Source organism: Anopheles ziemanni, chromosome 3, assembly GCF_943734765.1.
Source record: "Anopheles ziemanni chromosome 3, idAnoZiCoDA_A2_x.2, whole genome shotgun sequence".
In the NCBI taxonomy this organism is placed as follows: domain Eukaryota; kingdom Metazoa; phylum Arthropoda; class Insecta; order Diptera; family Culicidae; genus Anopheles; species Anopheles ziemanni.
Window position 1 is genome coordinate 72,979,974 of NC_080706.1, and position 21,499 is coordinate 73,001,472.

The window sequence follows — 21,499 nt, forward strand, 5'->3', positions numbered from 1 at the left end:
CCTAGAGGCTTTACAAGTTCCCTAACAAGCACTCAACCAAAAAACATTTTATTTGTTGAAAATCAACACATACTGGGACGAATCCATCATTTCACTCGACACCGCGCCTACGGAGGATGAAAAACAACTAAAAAAATGTCTTATATTTTTACACCTCATTTTACATGGTCATCACATTTTTATAATCTTTCAGAAAGAAAGTGTTAAAAAGATCGGAGTTCTTTCTGTCCTATAACGAGGGTGCCCATTTCTTTGTGCAACAAATTCGCAAACGAGCGAACCGTTGCCAAATTGGAGGCTGGGATCTCTCTTTTCCGGTAAGCTAAACATTTTATGAGCAACACCAGAGAACACGATTTTGGTTCGAATATATTCTTTGGGAGTTACACTGTAACGGACCAGAATAGAAATAAAACTTGGAACAAAAGTGTTGATTGGCAGTGATTTCTTATATTATTTCTTTTTGCAGGGTTATTAGTTATTCTTAGAATTCCAATGTGTTGCCATAAAGTATTTTCTGAATGAAATTGCTCTTAAGATTTTTGTGACCTATATTTTATAGCATTTTTAACTCCTTTACACTGATTTGCTATCCAGTATTTATACTTGCATTCAATTATCAATGAATATTTTAACAATTTGAACAAAATTGGTATTCGTTTTCCTTCAAGTAACCGCTAATAGAATATGTTAAAAAAAAACTTTGACTCAAAAATAACAAATATTTATATTTCCATATTCAAATATGAAACAAAACTTAGATCTGAAAAAATGTTCAAAGTATGTTGTGCTGTAACTTTTTGATCGCGCTTTACATATTATTTGAGATTATTCTAATTTTTCGAAGCCCTACATTCTCCTTTTTATTTCGCAAAATACACAACCATCCAACCAAGTGGAAAATGTAGGAGGTTCGAATGTTTTGAATGGTGAAGAATTCCGAATGTTTTGAATGGTGAAGAAGATTGGTGAAGAAAGACTCTCTACCAACCGAAGCGTTGTCAGCAATGAATAATTCAACGGCTTAGCTATTTGTAATTCCATGTCCGTTTCTCATTCATACAAGCTTAAACCCCACATAACTACCAAAAAAACGAAACAATTTCAAAATTTCGCTGGGATATAACGAGAGGTCAATTTTCTGTCGTTATCCTTAACATATGTTTCGTAGTCGTTGCCTTCATTTTTATGCTCCTGTTAAAGTATATACATCTATCTTTCGTTTCGAATAGATAGAGTTTGGAAATACTTTCCGAAAAGAGCAATAAACTCGAGGTTAGTTTCATCAGTGAACAGAACTCAAGAAATGAGTTACAATAAATCAAGAGGCTTACATTAATCCAACAAATCGTAGATTTCTTTCCATTGGTGCAGCATTCCACCATCCAAGGATGTCATGTTCAAGCATATCGCACTTCAAGGGTACATTTATTTGCAATAGTTCCTAAGTTCTTGGTTGATTGGAATGCTCAAACGGAACCGAATTTGCCTAATAAAAGCGAAGAGGCATCAATTAGAGCCATTTATCATTTGTTGGCCCAAGGCTTTACCAATTAACCACTACAGTCGAAGGCCGAGATTTCTTGGCCACTCTGTCTTGATTCGGTTTCACGAAAAACAGCCTCTTGTCTCTTCAGTCAATTTAGTTGGTAAACGTTTTCTTTCTTTCAGTTTCTTCTCCCTCACGTCCACCGTTAGTTAATTAAATCATCCACATCTCTCGTACATGGACATACATCATACTGAACCGTTTGCGATGAACATCTGCCTCTTAAAGACAAAACGAAAAACATACCCATGAGCATCTGAACAATCGTTTTAATCGTAATAAACGACTCAATTTCTCGCTCGAGTTCGTGCTTCTTTTATCCCTTGATCTCTCACACTCGAAAGAAAGAAAGAAATCTTTATTACATTAAATCATTGGTTGTAATCAGCCAGCTGAAACCATTGGAGGGTTTCGGTCGTGCTTGTGGATATGAAATGGAGCAAAAAAGAGGCACATAAAACCGGTACTTACACGGCAAAAGCAAAAAGCAACGTTGTTTAATTCTTCAACAACAAACATTTTATCCAGTATCTGTAAAGCTGGCTAGAGAACTTGTCATGACTTTGATACACATACATATGACTGAGGTAGGGAGATAACGATAGAATGAAATCCCAATCCCCTCAGCTTCTCTATTGTGCAGTATTATATTAAAATGATTTAACCAATCAGTTCAACAAATCAGTTCCGCAAAATTAAACCATATTTCATACCATTTTGTGACTTTTAAGGTTAAACAACAACACCAATAAAAATGCTACCATCAATGGCCGGGAAAATAAATTATTCAACATCGCAACGCGGATGTGAAATGGGCGGAAATTAACTCAATTACGGAAAACCCCGGTAGTATTTGTTTTAACTTGTTTTTGGGATTACATTTTGGTATCCTTCTGACCAAGCTTTTCTCATACAGCGCGAGTAATAATTCACAGGAAAAACTTAACTACACAATCCGATTACTCTTCGCTTCAACTCCGGACTGATTTTGTTTCATTAAGCGAATGCACGGCTAGGGTCCTCGAATTTAACAAATCATAATTGCTTCCCCATCCACAATTTCTCCCGAGTCCGAAGAAAAGAAAAGTTGCAAGCGGTAGCAAATAGAAGGTTGAACATAAAACGGGGTTTTCCAGTAATATTTTCCGGGTTTCTGAGCACCGAAGTCGCGTCAAAGACTACGACTTCGTGTCGGAAATGGAGCCAAACAAGTTTACCGAACTTCTCACCTAACCACGAGACTCTCGCCTGTTAAAGGGTCCCTACGGGCAAAGGGAAAGTTTTGTAATTCCATTTGACTTTCGGCGTTTTCCCCCAATCCATCTCCTTGCGAGTTTGGCCCGAACGGAAATGCATCTCCTTCATAACACTGGCACTTGTTCACCCTAGTGGAATGTTTCAAGAAATAAGGGCACCTTACAAAGTGCTTTCCTCACCTACCCTCTACCAGTTTTCCTCTCACCTCACCAGATTTCTAGTATTCGAACATTTCCAACAGGAAAGTACATTTCACTTTACAATGTTTATAGGAGTAATGCTTGAAATTTACAAGTACCTGGTACTGTAAAGAGTTCACGGGCCAAAGTGGGGCAACCATTCGTATTCGAGCACGGTCAGTTCAAGTAGGACCGACTCTTTACGAGTCCACTGTCTTAGAGTGGAAAAAAATTCAATTTTCCATTATTCCGAACGAAACACGCGGTTGACCTGTCAGCGAAATTATATTAATTTGTATATAACAAATAATATAAAATTCATAGAAGCGAAAGAAAATAAATCTTTTGTCTTTTATAAAAAACGAGTAGTTTAGGCATTGTAGGAACAGCCAAATTTAGTGTAAATCATTTTATGGGACACCTACGAAAATACGCATAGCGTTCGCTTAATATCCAAACACTTCACTACAAGTCATGCAAAATACAATAATATTTGTATAGTAGATTCCAAATCAGGTGAAAATATGAAATAAGTTTAATAATTGAACACCTCTTTCATTGCAACTTGGAGATTGATTAGTATCTTTACAATCGAAATGTAAAAAGTTGACAATTAAAAAACATAAAACAAGACGCGATTTCCATTGTAATGTGTCTTCCACAATCGAGTTTGATCAAACCCATATAGTTTTAATTCATATATAGTACAACAGTGAAGGAAATTTGGTTTGCAAACACCTCTTAATTATTTCGTTATAGCCAGATTCAAACTTCTAGGTTGTTCAAAACATATTTTTCCCTGCACTCGGAATCACGGGCAGGACGTACAACATCGAACAAACTCACTGAAAAGCTCTCCTTTAAATGGATTCTTTGCTCGCCATACTTTCAATTTGTATAAATTTGCACAAATTTACATTTTGAAAATCGACGATCCATATCGCGAGTAAAGCTAGAGGTACTTGTGGACAATGCTCGAATTCTGCGTTTAATTCTTCGTCACTGACGGGGAAGTTTTGCATTGGGGATACCGGAGCGCACTGGAATTGAATTTCCCAGTGGACTGAACAGTTCGATTCCTTCTTATTTGAATAACTCCACAGAACCGCAAACGTCCAGGGACTCGATATCAAACCGCGACTATATTTAAGTACTCTTCATGTATGGGAAAAGTAAATCATTACGTAAAGTAACCGCACCTCCCCTAGGGCACCACACGCTCGAGCCTTATTTTCCATCAATACCACACTGCATTTTCCGTCATTTGGTTCGTTCTGTGTTGTTTGTTTTCCCCGACCAATCGATAGTCGATCAGACGCGAAAATTCCCATTTCCCAATGTCACAGATTACGTTCACAAATTTGCATTTTCGTAGCGCTGGTATTTCATGGCCCGAGGACGATACTGGACGAAAAACATCTGCAGCGCCGAACAAAAACTCCACGTCAGGTTATGATTGAAAACTCCATTAGCAACATCTGTGGCTTTATGTCAATCGGTCTCAACGCTGCTGTCTATGTGGATCTCTGTTTCGGAAAATGCTAGCTTAACCAGGGCTTTTGGTAACCGGATCACTCCTCAAGGCTATGCCTTATGCACAGATAAATTAAATATACATTTAAACTCACCCTTCCCAGGGCATGGTGTTGGTGTGCTTTTTCCGACACTTGAATAAACTGTAGGAGAAGAAGGCTCTAGTGTTGCAAATGACACGCTTTTCTATTGTAAAATAAAATGCTCTCTGCACAAGTGAGCGTCAGTGACACAATCATTGTGCTAGAGTAAATGTCCATACAAGCAAGATGTGTATCAAAACTGTTATTTGATTTCATGGTGACTGAAAGCCATCATCGCGACGATTGCAACACACTCGTTTTAAATTGACTTCCTACTGCAGCACGAGAAGTGGCAAAGTATTTGCATTCCATTTCCGCCTTGCTTCGGTTAGCCAGTGCTCAATTTCCCTAAGGGAAAGAAACGGAGGAAAACAAAAATAAATGCAACTGCAAATGTAACAATTGGTGCAACATACCATGGTGTATTGTTTACAATATATTTTCATCGCCATTCGTCGCATTCAGTATTTGATGGTTTTTAGTTTCCGGAAGTTTGTCTCTACTCTTTTCTGTACATCGCAAGATGTTTTATTCTCGTTGGAAAGCCTCCTTTTCTGCGAAAGCTCCCTTTGACACCTGGGTGAACATATAAGGGACAACTGTTATGCAATGTTACGATGGCATCCTTCATCGTCACTCGGTGAACCATGTGAGTCACACGTCACAATTCTACCATTCTACCAGGACTGCCAACGTAGTGCATAGAAGGTAACGAGAGGCAGGAACAGGAACAATACAAAATGTCTGTTTGTTATTCACCGTAGCTTCCTTACGTACACGTCGTAATGTCCGTAAGTAGCGTAATAGATTGGCATCTTTGCACGCTGTAACGAGCATTTGCCAGCTTCATTCGGGTCAGTGGTTTGGAACGAGCTGCTCACAACAACAACCGAATACCGTTGCAACGGTCGTTCTCTGACGACCAACTACCATGAGGGTAAGAGATGCATCATCATTAAGCTCATCAATGGCAATGGTTTCTTCCGTTTATGATTCCCACCGGATAACCGGTTGCTTCTGCATCGTTATGCTTTTGTAAGCCATTTTCCAAGCAGTGTATGCTGGAAGAATTTATCTTACAGATATGATGGGGGATCGTGTCCTTCGTACCGGGATGCCTCCAGCGTTCCATTGCATTCATGGCTATTGTTTGTAGATGCAAACCTTGCCCTGAGACATTTTTAATCAAGATTGAGTCGATGAAGTTAAAATTACCATTCATGAGAATTGTTTACACCGTAAACGCTTCGTTAGTTCCTTTCGTGGTACATCCTCTGGTGCTATAATTGTATCATCATTTCGATTGAAAGTTAAGTAGCGAATAACAAAGTAATTTAACTTAACATTTCTGTGAATATTTCTCCCGCTTTACTCAAACAATTAATCGACATTCTGTCTCTTTGCTATAGATAATTAAACTTTTTTTTTATATTACGGTCGGTGTCATTGTTTAATTAAGGTTAGCGTAACGTAACTCATTAGCGAGAATTAAGGACCGTAACTCAAATGTCATTAACCCTTGTACGAAAGCTAAGAAAAATGTTCAAGTGATTTCAATATTCCTACAAAACATTAAACATCGTTCACAAATTTAGTTGTATATTTACAAATGCATGCAATACAGATTATGGAACAAAGAAAAATAGCATCACGGAGCGTAAAACTATTTCCACACAATTATAAACCTCTTCAATGCCACTGCTTTTGAGCGGTTGCCGTAACGGCAATCAAATAGGTTGAAGAGCAATCAAACTTTACAAAAGTGCTCTTGAAACCATAAGTTTATGGTTATGGTACACATTCTACCGAAAACCGTTCGCGAATCGTTCGCCGATGAATAAATACTCCCCTTACACCAATAAAGCATTCCGATCAACATTCGAAATCGTGCCGTCTGGCGCAAGGATATGCCGTAATGATGCCAGAATCTACTTGGGTAGTGCTAACGTAAGCTTTTCCCAGGAATGCATGCAACGATTGTCGACTGGAAATGAGGATTCAAAAGCGTGTGGCCTATATGAAGCATTTAGCAGGGATTTGCTACCAAGTCCTCGTTAAAAAGCGTTTTACCATTTCATTGGCGGCGAACAAATAACGAAGCTAATCTAGCGCTTCAATAAGCAATCATATTCCGTACTGTTGGTTTCTTTTTTTTTCATTCCGCAAGATTACATTTGAACAAACATGTTCGAACGCAAACGTGTCAAAAATCATACCTGAACCCCCATTGCGCATGTATTGCTTGTTATAAATCAACGTGAATGCTTTAAATAAACAAACATTTTACGAAAAATAACACTTTAGCGTGTAAAACTAAAAAGGTATTCGGATATAAATCGGAATATACAACTTGGAAACACGTGGACCTTTCCGTAGCAAGCGCACAACTTTTTTGAATACTAAAAAAGGATACACGAGAAAAGGACTTCTGACATTGAAGTGTCAAAGTGACACTTCCCACCACGATGCAGGGGTTGCCTACTCTAACAAAAACTTAGCCACACAAATGATGAGTGGCAACATGAAATTTGCTAACTGTGCATTTCAATTTTGAAAGTCTAGAGTGGCAAATGTGGGTGCTAATATTGTGCGGAAGGCTCTTTAGGCCAGATTCTATGGACCGTTTACCTAAGACTCATTCAAATTAATTGAATAAATTGAAATATTTTAGTTTGATTGAGATACGACTTTGCAAACATTGATGAATCTTTCGAAACCGTAAAGAAACTTCATGATTGTTTCATTGGTGCGGATCAAGTTTTTTATTACATGTATATTTATGGCCTTCAGTGTAAAAATCCGCCTGGCGTCGGAGCTTTTTAACAAAGCTCTTAGACGCAAGCTTTTACCAAAGCCTTTCGATGGATCCATCCTAAAGTTCGATAAAACTTGTTCATAATACTTCGAATACTGTTAACACTACAAACCGGATTGATTTTTGAATATTTTAATTTACGATCGGTTGCAAAATACTCAATTTGTATGCATAAGTCTGTTTAGAAAAGTTATTTTATTTGTCTTTAAAAGAAAAATAAGGGTTTTGATGTAAAAGTTATACTTTTCTAAATATTTTAAAATAGAATATGGGGATTGACTGTAATTACTCTTTTGAGTATAACTTTCACACAAAACAATTATCTCGCAATATGAAACAATTGAAAAATAATTTTATCCAAATATTTACTCAAAAGTGGCCATTATGCACTGTCGAGAAAGAACTGTGCATCGGAGCAGAGACAATAAATAACACATGTGGAATTACAATATGTATCTTTGGCATTACATTACATGCTTTCCTCGAAATAAATATAACTTTCCGTTTCTATCAGTGCTGCTGACGATCCTTTCAACAATGCCTTTTGTACAGAGTTTTGTGTCAAAACGAAAAATGACGTGCTAGAATGTTAATTTCATGCTGGCTGGCAGCCGACCACTTGTTCTATTCCCCCCAGAATGTGAGGTGGCAAACGAATGATTTTACGAAGTATTAGATTGAGTACAACACACTTACTTTCAATAAAAATATTTCCCCTTAGTCCCTCACCTTTCCTAACCTGTACGGTACAGGTCCCTGACCATAATCACGATAAAATTCCACTATCCTTGTTATACCCACTACCGAGTAGCTTTTACAGCAGGACATCGAAGGATCCGTAGATGCTAGCGATGGCCATGGTTTCGTTGCTAGGCATAGACCTGCCAGTTCGTTCGTTCTGCCCCGTCGTCTAGGTTCGTTGCATTGCGATTGTGGTTCCTTCCCGAGGCACACGGAATGTGGTCCGTTCGAACGTTTGGAAGACGTCAGGCCGACCAAGAGCGAGTACGGAAGTACTGAAGAGGTACACTGACTATCAAGACACTGACGATAATGACGACGAGATGCAAAATAGAATGTGCCGATGTGAGGTAACGGAAGGCGAGCGCCATCCTCGGCTGCGATCGATGGCTACTCTGGCACGGTCAGCCCTAATCCTTCTTATGCTCGAACAGATCGTCAAATACGGGATGTATCTGGTCAATCATGTCGCTACACGTCATGCTGCGGCCCTTCAGCTTGAACGCGTACTTGTTGCACGTCTTCGTGAGCGTGCTGGCAGCAAAGCAGGCTACCATCGTCGGGCTGATCTCCTGTTTCGACTCGAGCGCCCAATAGTAGAACGTGGCCAACGATCCGGCCAGTAGATCACCCTGGCCACCGCAGCGCCGACCGGAGCCTCCCTGCGGGCACTCATACTTCTCCAGCGTGAGCGAATCGTAGATCCGATCGTTAAGTCCTTTCTCAATCACAGTCACGCCATCGCCAAGCTTTCCTAGTGATATCATGATCTGGTCCCGATCCTTGCCGAACAGCCGGCAAAACTCGATCGCGTTCGGTGTGAGAATAACGCCGTAGTAATCCTTCACCAGGCTGATGTCTTGCGTTATCAGAAACAACCCATCCGCGTCGATAATGAGCGGCTTCTGTAGCTGCCGGCAGATTTTAATCAACTCTGCCACCGTCTGCAGAACCTGACGGTTCCGCCCAAGACCCGGTCCAATCACCAGGACGTGCAGCCGCTCGAGCCACGGTTCGATCTGAATGATGGCGTTATTGGAATCGAGCAGAGGATGTACTATCAGCTCCGGACTGTACGATTTGATCACCTGCGCGGCCGCCTCCGGGCAGAACACATGCACCAAATCCGCGCCCACTTTCAGCGCACTGATTGCGGCAAAGTACGGTGCTCCGGTGTACTCGAGCGAACCGCCCACGATGCCGATCCGGCCGGCCTGGCCCTTGTGGCGGTCCGTTTCGAGGTGAGGCACTATGTTACGGGCACGCTCCAGCAACGGCGACTTGTTGTTGTCCGTCGACATCACGGCAAACGGGCGGATTACACTTTTCCGTAGCAGACGAGGTACGATGTTTTTGTTGTTTCTTCGAACCGCAGCAAAAACGACGGGGAAGATTGTGGTAAGCATTTTATTTTTTTCTACTGTAGAATAGTGTTGGCAGAATCGGGACTCGGAAGATTCGAAGATTCGATCCCTAGAGGGATTCATTCAAAAGCTCGATTTAGCCTTTGGATCAATTCAACCATTGATTGTACAATTGTTAAAGTAACAAATAATATGAAAAATCGGTAAATTTGGTAGGCACGCATGATATGACGGATTGGGATTCGGATTCAAAGATCCGGATCTCGGAATGGATTTGAATCAAAAGATTCGAATCCCTGTAGGGGTTCAGTTTTCCCATCACTACTGAAGAAGCACTTGACAGCTGACAGCCAGCATGCGTTTATGCCTGATGGGTTGAGCATGTTGCTAACCCCAGGTTATGTTGAAACATGTTGGACATGTGACAGTAACTCTATCTCGCTCTAGGTATGCTTCGTTACTGCTCACACACTCACCACGGATTTTTCAAAACATGAAATGTAAACAAATCAAGCCGCTTTTCGTTTAGTATTTACTTCGCATTCATCACTGATCCAGATTGTAATTGTATAAATTAACCGGTTCTTTTTTTCATCGTAGAAGAAGTGAATAGTATATGTGCAATGTGCTCCTCGTTAAATTCTATAATCCTTCCGTCCTATAACCATCGACCAGGGCTAGAACCATCGGTAGTGCAATTGATGAATCCGGAGATGTCTCCCGTACGAATTGGCATATCTTCCTTTGGCGGCAAGTATTGTCGCCACAATTGGAAATCTTGCATTGCATTAATCCAGCAAGTCTGTATCTTGTATTGCGGTAGCTGCAGCTTGTGCCTTCGTGATACAATGGAACTATTCCGGTAAGTTTGCTAGCATATCGCATCCTGCAATGATCCTCCACAAAATTCGGTAATACAGTTTCATCCAAAACACAAATTAATGTCGGTTGGAAACAATTCACCAATGGTTTAATGTGATGCATGATATTTTTACTGATTCCGTCCATCTCATTACTGCGAATATAACATTCCATACCGAATCCTACCAAAACTCCGATCGCCTACCCGTTTATTGGCAAAAGGGGTCAGCTGATTAACCCTTTGGGTGCCAATTTATTTTGATGTTGATTGAACACGAGTGGAGCTATTTCTAAAGAAACTAATCCTTAACAAATCGCAATATACGTAATTATTATTGCTTCATGTTATTGAATGGATTCACTGCTGCACATAAAATGAGATAAAACAAAAAAAAACTTTTATTTTCTATTTACACTACATTGCTGTACGATGAACACGAAATGATAAAATAAAACATTTTGAATTCAGATGTAGAGCTGTAGAAACTTTAAACAATTTCAATTTGATGTTTGAAAAATGAGACAAAATAGACAAATCTTGATAGGAAACAGATGTAGGCCATTTCCTTCATCTTATAAATCAGGCGTAAATTTTAAGAAAAAGCTCCATTAAAAGGCATAACTTCGTGTTTAATTTCAATTTCAAATATATTAATTTATCTAGACCAATTTCCCTTATTGATTCGACCAAAAACAATTTCAAATTTATCAATTTATCATGACCATTTTCCCCTATAAATTTGAACCAAAAAATCTGCAAATATCAAAACATATTCTTCAAAAACCACTGGCTCAAAACAATTAAAGAAGTGACAAGTAATAAAGCATCGATTCAGCGGAAATAACAGACATTTCAGTCCATCTGAAACAACAAAGAAACGTAATGAAATCTCCAGTACTTCCCATTCGTTTCAATGTCCAAACGGCCGAGCATTTTAATACGTGACACCTTTCGCCAGATTGGCGTCAAAATTCGCCTTCCAGTTCGGCCGATGACAAATTGGCCATTGGCGGATTATTCACTTCCCGGGTTTCTCTGGTCCGTCAGCGAACCACGTACAAATGACTTCATTTGCATTAGCGTTTCCACAAGGTGTCAGTAGACCACACGGTCACATCACGGGTGGGTCCCACCAACGCACCAAGGTTCCAATCGAATAAATAATATATTTCTGTTACGAAAACGATCCAAACGATGTCGAACTCACACTCTCGCACCCACAGACCATTCGCGGGTTTCCGTCCGCCTCTGACCCGGTTTGACCAGCGCGTGGTCCGTATCGAAAAAGTGCTCCCGGAGTACAAGGAACATTTACCGAAACGCCCCGCAAGGGAAGCGAGGAACCAGATGGATATTGAGTCAATTAAGGTGCAACGGGCGTCGAAAGTGAACCGACGTTGTTACCTTTCCCTTTGCAGATCACGATCAAATGTAGCCGAAAATAAAATGGGCCCGAATAAAACCGACTCCAGAAAGGACACCGAATGGACAAACCCCGAAAACACAATGCCCTCTTCGCTCTACGTATATCCTGGTTGGTTCGATCCCTTCCCAAACTTTCACTTACCAATTCTACCGGCCAAAGACCCCCGAAAATACTGGACACATACGCAGTGTCTCTACCACCGCTTTGGACTCGTTCTGATTACGAAATACATGTTTAATGGAACCCGATACCCTCCGTTCCGTGCCCTAACACGCTGGGGAGACAACGGCCGGGCGCTTGGGTCGATGAAAGGTGGACCCTATCGACGGGAACCGACCGAAAGGAACCCAAAACATTTGTCAACCTGTTCTGACGCACGAGGGTGGTCAGCTGAAGTAGGCCGGGGGTGTTGGGAAAAGAACGACCACGCGGCGTCGCGGAGTTTGCCGCGGGGTTCCGGCTCGTGATTCGCGCCAGAGCTTTTAGTCTTTATCAGAGCCTTTCGCCGCTCGGACGTGCCGGAGCATCATCGGTCGGTCGATTTAACGTCGGTTTGTTCAGTGTTTGCTTTGTCTGTGACGCCACCGGTTTTGTGCCACCTAAAAGGGAACAGCCGAAGGTTGGAAAGACGCTCAAGTTCCTATATGCTTCAGTGAGCGCACTCAAGCCAAGAATGTCCAGAGCTCCACGTGTCCGTTCGTTTGTTCACACCGCGCCGTAAAACCCGATCGATCATCATGCGCATTCCGAGGCTGTTGCGGCAGCTCAAGCTGTTCGCCCATCGCAAGGTATACATGCACCGAAACGACAAACACGCCGAAAATTCAGTGACCTCAAATGCAAACGAATTTCCCTCCAGCTGGAGGTTCGAAACGAAACCTGAAGTCTTAAAACAAAACTCGTTCTACCGGCTAATCGCTTAGAACTGAATGGAATTGAGTTCGGGTGCCATAAATCAACACTGACCGTATCGTCTCCGTGGACCGGGAAGGGGGGGAGGGACAGGTATCCAACGCGAAAATGTGGAACATAAACCGGCAGAAAGAATTTCGGACGCTTCGGGACAGGAAATTCACAGCATCTTCTTAAAACGGCCGAACTGAGGGGAATCTTCGCCGAGTTGTTTGCTTTCGAGCTTTTTTTTCATTCTGGAGCCTCCCTGTCCATAGGTGTTTGGGACATCCTCACTGGGATGCTAATTAATTAATTCTAGGAAGACGATCGGTCCACAGCGGGGCGGCCAGAACTTGTGCCTTGGCGAAGGTCTTTACCTTCGTGGAGGGTTTTTCTTCCCCGTCGCTCGATTGGTGTGGCTTTCGTCGATCGGGTTTCAGAAGAAAGATGACCATGTTCTGTTTGTGTCCGGCAAACGAGCCACTTGGACGGCCATTGGCACTTGAGCGAGTTCCTATTTACACGGGCCGTTAATAAAAAATCAATTTTCACCCACCATCGGGGACTTCGGGGAGAGGACGGGGATGGGATGCAATTGGCGACAACCGACACTCGGACACACGCGACCGCGAGGGTGATTAATGTTTACCTTCCGGGCGACGTCAACATCTCGGGCGAGCCCTGAAGCCAACGAAAGCGTGTACGGGGCGTGCGCGGATGTCATAAAACTTGAATTACATTCCCCCATAAAACACGCTACAATCAGCACCGCCAGCGTGTTCGTGTCGGCCCCCGAAGATCGTGGTGAAGAGAAAAGAGGAAGGCCCACTGGAAAGGGTTACTAATGTACGCCCCAAAATGCTCATCAATTGCGCCGGTGGGACTCGCCCTTCAGATAAAAGGTTGTTGTAATTAATAGAATCTGATTTTATTGCCCTTCCTCGATGCTACGCATCGTGCAACGCCTCAATGTTCAATGGAACGTCAGCAACAACCTCGCTGCCCCGAGGGGAAACATGCTCGATTGTGCCGACATTGTGAAACAACACCAAACGGATGTCACTATCTCTACGGTCAACATGGCTACCGGTTGTATGGAGCCCGCAACCGGGGGGAGGCATCACCGGGGTTAGGGTTGCGTTCTTCACGTATCCCACACACCACCACTGTGGGTTGCATTTCGTTGATAAGCCGGGGCAAACACACAGTGCTGGAAAACGTGTCACAAACTTCCGGAATAGGGAGGGAACAAGTGCGAGAGTGTTCGTCATCACAAATTGCAACAAACAAAGTTTGTCTCGATGGGAGTTAAGGAAAAGGCTGATACTAGTGCCTCACCGCGAGTGTCAAGTGTCACACGCAAGCTGCCTCGAAGTGGCTTCATCCTTCCCAACGCCACAGAAAATGTCAACCACTTAATGACATGCATAAAAATGTCAGGACGCACCTAAAGTCGAACTCTGTCTAACGCTTGCGGATGGCACCGAAAGCGAAATCGAGATCGGATTCAAAAGTGCACCAGACGAAAGAGTCGAAACGTTTTCATTGAAAAGAAAACCAGAATGGAAACAACGTTGAAATAAAAGGCATGATAAAATGCATATTTGTGGACACGTTGAAGTAAATCCGAAGCCTAAAGCGAAACCATTTGGTCCGAACGTTATTGTATTTTTTTTAATTTTTGTTCACCAACCCGTACTATATCAAACAACTTTAACTTATAGGAATTAGTAACCGGTTTTTACATATAACGAATTCTTTCGAATAATGTTATTCCTCAAAAGTGTCCAATTGAAAGTGAAAAGACGAAGAACGTTCTAACCAACTTCATAATATTTCTCAACTCAGGATGGTTAGAATACTTATCATCTTTTCACTTTCGTTTGATTACTCTTAAAGCCATAGCGTATGATAACATCGCAGCGATTGTCCACTGTTTCATTTTTTAATAATTTTTATTCATTATTTTATTTTTTCCTGCATTAACTTGAGAGGAACCTTCGATATATTAATTATGATGTAATGGATAAAATATCTTTATATCGTCACAAATCGCTCAACAAATTAAATCATCAACATGTCCGAATGACTTTTTACCATTTTTTCTAAGCCACAAAAAGCTCTACCACTTAAACCTCCAAAATGTGTCTTTAAATTTTGCATTTCTTTTTTCTCTCTTTTATTCGAAGTGCATTTTAATGAGAGAATGCTTTCATGCATTAGGTTGGATTTGTCATAGTTACCTTACTAGATAAAACTACTCTTCAAACTGAACGTTTGTGAATACTTAATTATCATTTACAAATGAGTCAGGGTTAAGCGTTAAGAGCAGGGGGTTAAGAAAATTACTCAAGAGCGTCTGTAAAATAGGCCACGGGCGAAGAAAACAGTAACGCGATGAAATACGTTTAAAAGCCATTTTTTCTTAATTAAAAGGTTAACTATACCTACCAGAGTACGTTTCGCGGTAACGAGATAAACTAAACGAGTAACAAAAACAAAGAATCTATTTTGGCTTCGCCGGTGGCGACGTAGTTTATTTTTTCCGTTGTTTCTGTTTCATATATTTATGGCGAAACTCTGCGCGGGTCCCCACATACATACAGTCACATGGACAATGCAACAGGTTGGCATCTCGTGGGTCCATGTTTTGACTTCTGTTTAAGCCGGGCCCAGCTTATTGACTGCGTTCAGGTTAATGTTGTTTTGTCTGCGACAGGCTGACCGCAAGCCTCAGCCATAAAACGCCGAAACGATTACGATTGTGGCCGCAAACGCTAAGTGCGCTAAGCTGCCCCTAAGGGAAAAACAGTTTTTTTTCCTGATAAAAGTTTCGCCCAACAAAAGCGACATAAAAAGGTAACTAAAAAATGCACCCATGTCTGCAAAGACCATTCTTCTGGGTCATCTGTTTGAGTGCTTACGGATTGCCCGACTGGGACCACATTTATTATCAGTTCACCATTATTATGACTTTGTAAAAGCTTGTTCGAAGAATCACATCCTTCAGGAGGTGACAAACACAAACAAGGTTCCCCGTGCAAAACCATCCAATCTCAAGGCATGTACACGATGGCAAACCAACCTTCTGGTCGTTCGTTAATTGTAATTTATTTTTCGTCCCAACGAATACATTATTCCACATTATGCTTCGGGAGCACGCGAAAAACGCACGCACTACTGGCGGGTAATCTTCGCACGCCGAAAGAAGACACCAGAACGGTCCGTGTCGCGTCAAGGCCAATAACGCCGGGAGCTGTTGACTTGGTTTCGATCGTCGAATTATTTATTCCTTCCATTCTCTTGCCACTTCCTTCGTTTATTGAACCGTTTTGGGACGATGTTTCTTGTTCTGATCGGTTCCTTTTATTTTTTTAGCGTTTTCTGTTCAGTCGAAGTTTTGGCTTCACAGCATCCACCTTTTGGTGAGATGATATCGGGCACGACAGGAGGCTCGGGGTCTCTACTACTCATCCCTGACAATCGACGACAGGTCAGCTTCTAGTTCGATGCTACTGTTGATGGTCAGATTGCGATCGTAGCATTCGAGAAGAAATCACATAAATAAATGGATTGTTTTTTCTTCCTATGTGTTAAGTTCTAGACGAGGAACCAGGTGTTAGAGTGATAGAATGTCGAACAATACTAGATGACTAGGTTATGCAAATCTCCAAGTCACTTCTCGATTGTTATCGTGGGATTCGTGAACCAAGACGATTGAGATCAGGGTTCGGCACACGTTTCTTGAAAAGGGCCAAATGATGAAACAGAACCAGATACTTCAAACGATGTATTAATGATTTTTAAAGTGATACTAAACCAAATGGAGTATCAATTACCCAATCCGGAAAATAACATAAAGATAAGATAAAAATATGTTAAAGTTCAATATTAAACCATCAATCGTTATATTTATTTTCATTGAGTTTTGTGGTTTTTGAAAATAAATGTTTGTTTGTTGTACTAATCTCTTTTCGTATTAATCTCTTTCATTATGATTAAAGTTAACGACCATTTAATTTTTTTTTGCCGGCATACTCTCTATCATTAAAATAACTCAGCCGTTTGGTAACGGAGTCGAAAATTGTATTGTATGAATGCGTTATTTTGCAACTTGATTCTGTACGAGATTCATGAGAGTTAGAAACAATCAATAGAGCAATCTAAAATGCGATCGAAATAGTCTAATACAGTTCTGTGTATTGACCACTTCTTTCAATAGTTTCAACTCACCTTTTTTGGAAGAAGAAGTGTGATATCGTGAGGAAGGAATTCAAATAGAAAATATAAGCCGGTGCAGAATAGAATCAGCCGGTGGGCCGGATTTGGACCGCGGGCTTTGGACTTTACCGACCCCTGATTTAGATGAATAAAAAACAGGTTTCAATGAGTTCCATAACTGTCTTGTGGATCTTTCTTTACAGCGTTCAGGTCAGGCGGCTGTTTTTTGTTGTTGCTTAGTTTCAAATTGCTCACCTATGCACGGTGAATGTGTGGTTAAATAAGTTTTACGAGGTTTTTTCCCAAGCGCCTTTAAACTGTTTTTGTCATTTTCGATGACCTTCACCTCTCTTCTTGCCGGAGCGCGACTTATGTTGCCACAAAAGAGGTTACGCATCGTTCGTTCTTGTTTGGTTGTTTTTTTTCTTTTTTTGGTAACCGGTCATCTGCTACGTTAATTAACTTCTTCTGCCTCCCCTTATGCCTTCGCGTTTACCTTTCTGCCTTTCTGTCTAATCTGCTCACCGCTCATTCTTTCAGCTCAATCTGGGTGAGCTGATCGTGAAGCTGCTGTTTGTCGCATGCTGCGGCATTATCACGGTGCTGCTCATCATCCACAAGTACGAGAATTTGGATAACTTCAAGCGGACGCTCTACTACCGGTATGCCGTGGATGGGGAGTTCTTCGCCCAGCGGCGTAATGTTGCCGGCGAGCGGGTCGACTGGCATGACTACGAGCTGATGGAGGACGAGATGAACCGGCGGGGACCGGGCGAACAGGGCCGTCCGTACAAACTGAGCCACCAGAAGGACGTCGAGCTGAACGCCAAGCTGTTCAAGGAGAATGGCTACTCGGCGGTTGTTAGCGATATGATCGCACTGAACCGTTCCGTGCCGGACATCCGTCATCCGAGGTAAGGATACAAGTGATTGATAGTGTCGAAAACAATTTCACTTCTCACAAACATTTCCCTCCCCACAGCTGCCGCACAAAACAATACCTGAAGGAGCTACCGACGGTCAGTGTGATCGTCATCTTTTACAACGAACACTGGAGCGCTCTCCTGCGAACGGTTTACAGCGTACTGAACCGATCGCCGCCGTCCCTGCTAAAGGAAATCATCCTGGTAAACGATCACAGCACGAAGAAGTTCCTATGGGGTCCCCTACGGGAGTTTGTCGAGACGGAACTGAGTCCAAAGGTGCGTCTAATTGATCTACCGGAGCGCTCGGGGTTGATCGTAGCTCGGATGGCCGGTGCCCGAGCCGCACGTGGAGATGTTTTGATCGTGCTCGATTCCCATACGGAGGTCAACACCAACTGGTTACCCCCTTTGTTGGGTGAGTGTGTAATGCAGATCAATTGGCTCAAGATGGATACCTAATTTTGTTCACCATTTCTTACAGAACCGATCGCCGAGGACTACCGGACGTGCGTCTGCCCGTTTATCGATGTTATCGCACACGACACCTTTCAATACCGCTCGCAAGATGAAGGCAAACGGGGTGCATTCGACTGGAAGTTCTACTACAAACGATTACCGCTGCTACCCGGAGATTTAGAGGATCCCACGAAACCCTTCAACAGTCCCATCATGGCGGGCGGACTGTTTGCGATCAGTACCAAGTTCTTCTGGGAGCTCGGTGGGTACGACGAGGGTCTGGACATTTGGGGCGGCGAGCAGTACGAGCTGAGCTTCAAGATCTGGCAGTGCGGTGGCCGCCTGGTGGACGCACCGTGTTCCCGCGTTGGCCACGTGTACCGGGGATACGCACCGTTCGGGAATCCGCGCGGGGTCAACTTCGTCGTGCGTAACTTCAAGCGAGTTGCCGAGGTGTGGATGGACGAGTACAGTCAGTTCCTGTACGAGCGCAATCCACAGTTCGCCAGGACGGATCCGGGTGATCTCACCAGCCAGCGGGAGTTGCGTGCCCGGTTGAAGTGCCGGCCTTTTAAATGGTTCCTAGAGGAGATCGCTCCGGATCTGCTGGTGCGCTATCCGCCCCGTGATCCACAGCCGTTTGCCTCCGGCAGGGTGCAGAGTGTGGCAGAACCGAAGCTCTGTCTCGATTCGCTCAACCACCAGGCGAAGGAACCGATCGGGCTGTATACCTGTGCCACAAACAAGACGCACCCGCAGAACAATCAGTTCTTCACGCTGTCCTACCATCGGGACATTCGGGTTAGGAGCAACGACAAGTGTCTCGATGCGGCCAAACTGAACGACGAGGTTGTACTGTTCAGTTGCCATGAGTCCCAGGGTAACCAGATGTGGCGCTATGATTATGTGAGTAAACTGTCGGTACAGCCAGCATATTGAAGATCGTCTAACGAATGCATTTCAATCCTTATCCCAGGAATCGAAAATGATCATCCATGGCAAGGATCATCTTGAGCAGTGTCTCGATGCGGATCTCGTACGACGGAAGCTGTTCGTGCGCAGCTGTGATAAAACTAAACCTTCCCAGCAGTGGAACTGGGGTTACATTAACTTTGTCCACCTACAGAACTGGGACGTTTATGGGGCAAAGTTCCTTTAAATGATTATCGTATGAAACTGCGCAACGTGTCTTTCATGGCCTAATTTTGTTCCTGGTTTTATGTCATCGGACCATTGAACATGGAACAAACACTGAACTAGATTAAGTAAGCTTTTTTGTAAATATGTCACATTCCTCTACAGGTGTACATACAATCGATTCTCATTGCTAAGTAAATAAATAGGTATCTTAGACTGAAGTCTTTACTGTAGGTGTATTTACATGCATGCAACTTTTTCAATAGTTATACTTGAAATAGATAGAAAACAAAAACATGAAGGAGCGATTTCAACTGGGGATTTTACTTTGAATGCTTTGAACAGTCTTATTTCTCTTACCATTTTGTGTAATTTTAATTACTTCGTTTGGTTGTTCTTCTTCTTCTTGGCGTAACGACCTCTTGGTCATGCCTGCCCGTTAAGGGCTTACGAGACTTGTTTCCCTGTTGTACGTACGTGGATAGTCAGTCCTCTCGTACAGGGGAGGGTCCGGTCTCGGTTGGGATTCGAACCCACGCCGTCGAGGTGGTGAGCCCCGGCGCTCATGGGCCGATTTTCTAACCGGCGCTACCGCTCGGCTGTCGCGGTTTGGTTGTTACTGATTCTGAATATTTCCGATTTATTTCCGCAATTTTTTTCAAAGATTCGTTTGCAAAATTTTCGGTTTACATGCAAATTGTGGAAGGACACTTAAAGAAAGTGTTAAAATATACACAACATGAACTTGAACGAAATTTTCATGAGACAACCGTTTACCTCGTGTCTGTTTGCGACCAATAAGTACATTACTTTAAGTAAATTTTAATGGAGTACCGCGAACACTAAAGCCAAGGGTTTCGATCAGCAAAACGTAACTAAAATCTCCATTTACGGTAGCTTACAAGGGATGTCACATTTTCGGAATAAATCTGTTTGTAATAGAAGAGTTCCCAAACTGACTGACACCCATAAGCACGCAATAGAACAATCAAAATCTCCCCTTCTTCATAATCCCGAGCGCAATAAACACATAATTCATGATAGCTTACCTCCTATTTATCACCTGATAATCGTTTCTTAAGTCGTTTGCAAGTTAAACCCTAGGCCTGACTTACAGAACCACTTTTTAAAGGGTAGACAAAAAAGGTTAATGATGTTCAAAGTGCTGTCTCCCAGTGTGTACCACCATATTTATTCAAACCTTCCCCTCATGTTGTGCCCTTTTCCGCGTGTGTTTTAGCTCGTAATTGACAACACCGTCCATAAATATTGCCGACCGGAGAAACAAAAAATGGAAAGGAAAATTTTCTTGCCTCACTACCCGTTGGTGGAACCCTAAGTTATTGAACAACCGATCTACCAATGAAAACAACCACCGTAGGAAAATGAGGGAAAACCAAGCGGATTGTCTTCGCATCTCACAACAACCACGTATCCCACCGCTCACAGGTTGCATGCGCGTTGTGGCTTCTTTTTTACTTTTCTCAAACACTCCCTTACCGCTTCCATCATCCCGCGGATCGTCTGGAACGTTTGGCTTTCAGCCTTGGGATAATGAAAATTTATCTTCCATAGCTCATTAAAAAAATGTAATTCCCGCTGTTTGCTTTTCGCCTTCGCTTTCAGCCTAAGTTGAAAGAAAAACATAACCGAAAAAAGGAGGCAGATTCCACAAGATACAATTAAAATCCTCACAGTCTGTCTTCAAGCGTTTGTAGTGGTTACAGTTTGTGCTTCGGTTCGTGAATAGACCGTGGTTTTGTGCCTACCGTCTCGAAAAGTGGAAGAGATTTATTTTGTCTCAACTCAAACCGTAGGAACGGATCCGTTTCCGCTCCCTTGCAGGACGATTTCATTATCATGCCGATCGCGTGGTCCACCGTAATGATGCACGTAAACCGCACGATCGCTATCATTAAAACAAGCGACATTCCAGGAAAAAAATTCACAGCAGGACGGGTCACTCCAAATTTAGGCTAATTTGACTCAAAATGTGTTTGGAGCAAAACAAACCATAATTTTTAACTTGTTTCCAGTCAATTTTTAAGTATTAAAT

At 42.4% G+C, this 21,499-nt stretch overlaps 2 protein-coding genes across 2 annotated transcripts; one reads left to right on the plus strand and one right to left on the minus strand.

Moving 5' to 3' along the window:
* Nucleotides 1-8,169: 8,169 nt before the first annotated feature.
* On the minus strand, nucleotides 8,170-9,560 carry LOC131287299 (ATP-dependent (S)-NAD(P)H-hydrate dehydratase). Its single transcript, XM_058316334.1, has one exon. The coding sequence runs from the start codon at nucleotides 9,456-9,458 to the stop codon at nucleotides 8,568-8,570; it is 891 nt and encodes a 296-aa protein (XP_058172317.1). The 5' UTR covers nucleotides 9,459-9,560; the 3' UTR covers nucleotides 8,170-8,567.
* Nucleotides 9,561-12,546: 2,986 nt separating this feature from the next.
* LOC131287425 (N-acetylgalactosaminyltransferase 6-like) lies at nucleotides 12,547-19,465 on the plus strand. The gene is made up of 5 exons (XM_058316474.1): nucleotides 12,547-12,597; nucleotides 17,465-17,838; nucleotides 17,907-18,265; nucleotides 18,332-19,212; nucleotides 19,283-19,465. Exons 1-5 carry the CDS (start codon nucleotides 12,547-12,549, stop codon nucleotides 19,463-19,465), a joined length of 1,848 nt encoding a protein of 615 aa, XP_058172457.1.
* The last annotated feature ends 2,034 nt before the right edge of the window (nucleotides 19,466-21,499 follow it).

Excerpts from the sequence above, each read along its gene's own strand:
- LOC131287425 (XM_058316474.1), top strand. The coding sequence starts at position 12,547 with ATGCGCATTCCGAGGCTGTTGCGGCAGCTCAAGCTGTTCGCCCATCGC. Across the intron at positions 12,598-17,464 it reads AGCTGTTCGCCCATCGCAAG|CTCAATCTGGGTGAGCTGAT; the intron begins GTATACATGCAC and ends TCATTCTTTCAG. Across the intron at positions 18,266-18,331 it reads CTGGTTACCCCCTTTGTTGG|AACCGATCGCCGAGGACTAC; the intron begins GTGAGTGTGTAA and ends CATTTCTTACAG.
- LOC131287299 (XM_058316334.1), bottom strand. The coding sequence starts at position 9,458 with ATGTCGACGGACAACAACAAGTCGCCGTTGCTGGAGCGTGCCCGTAAC.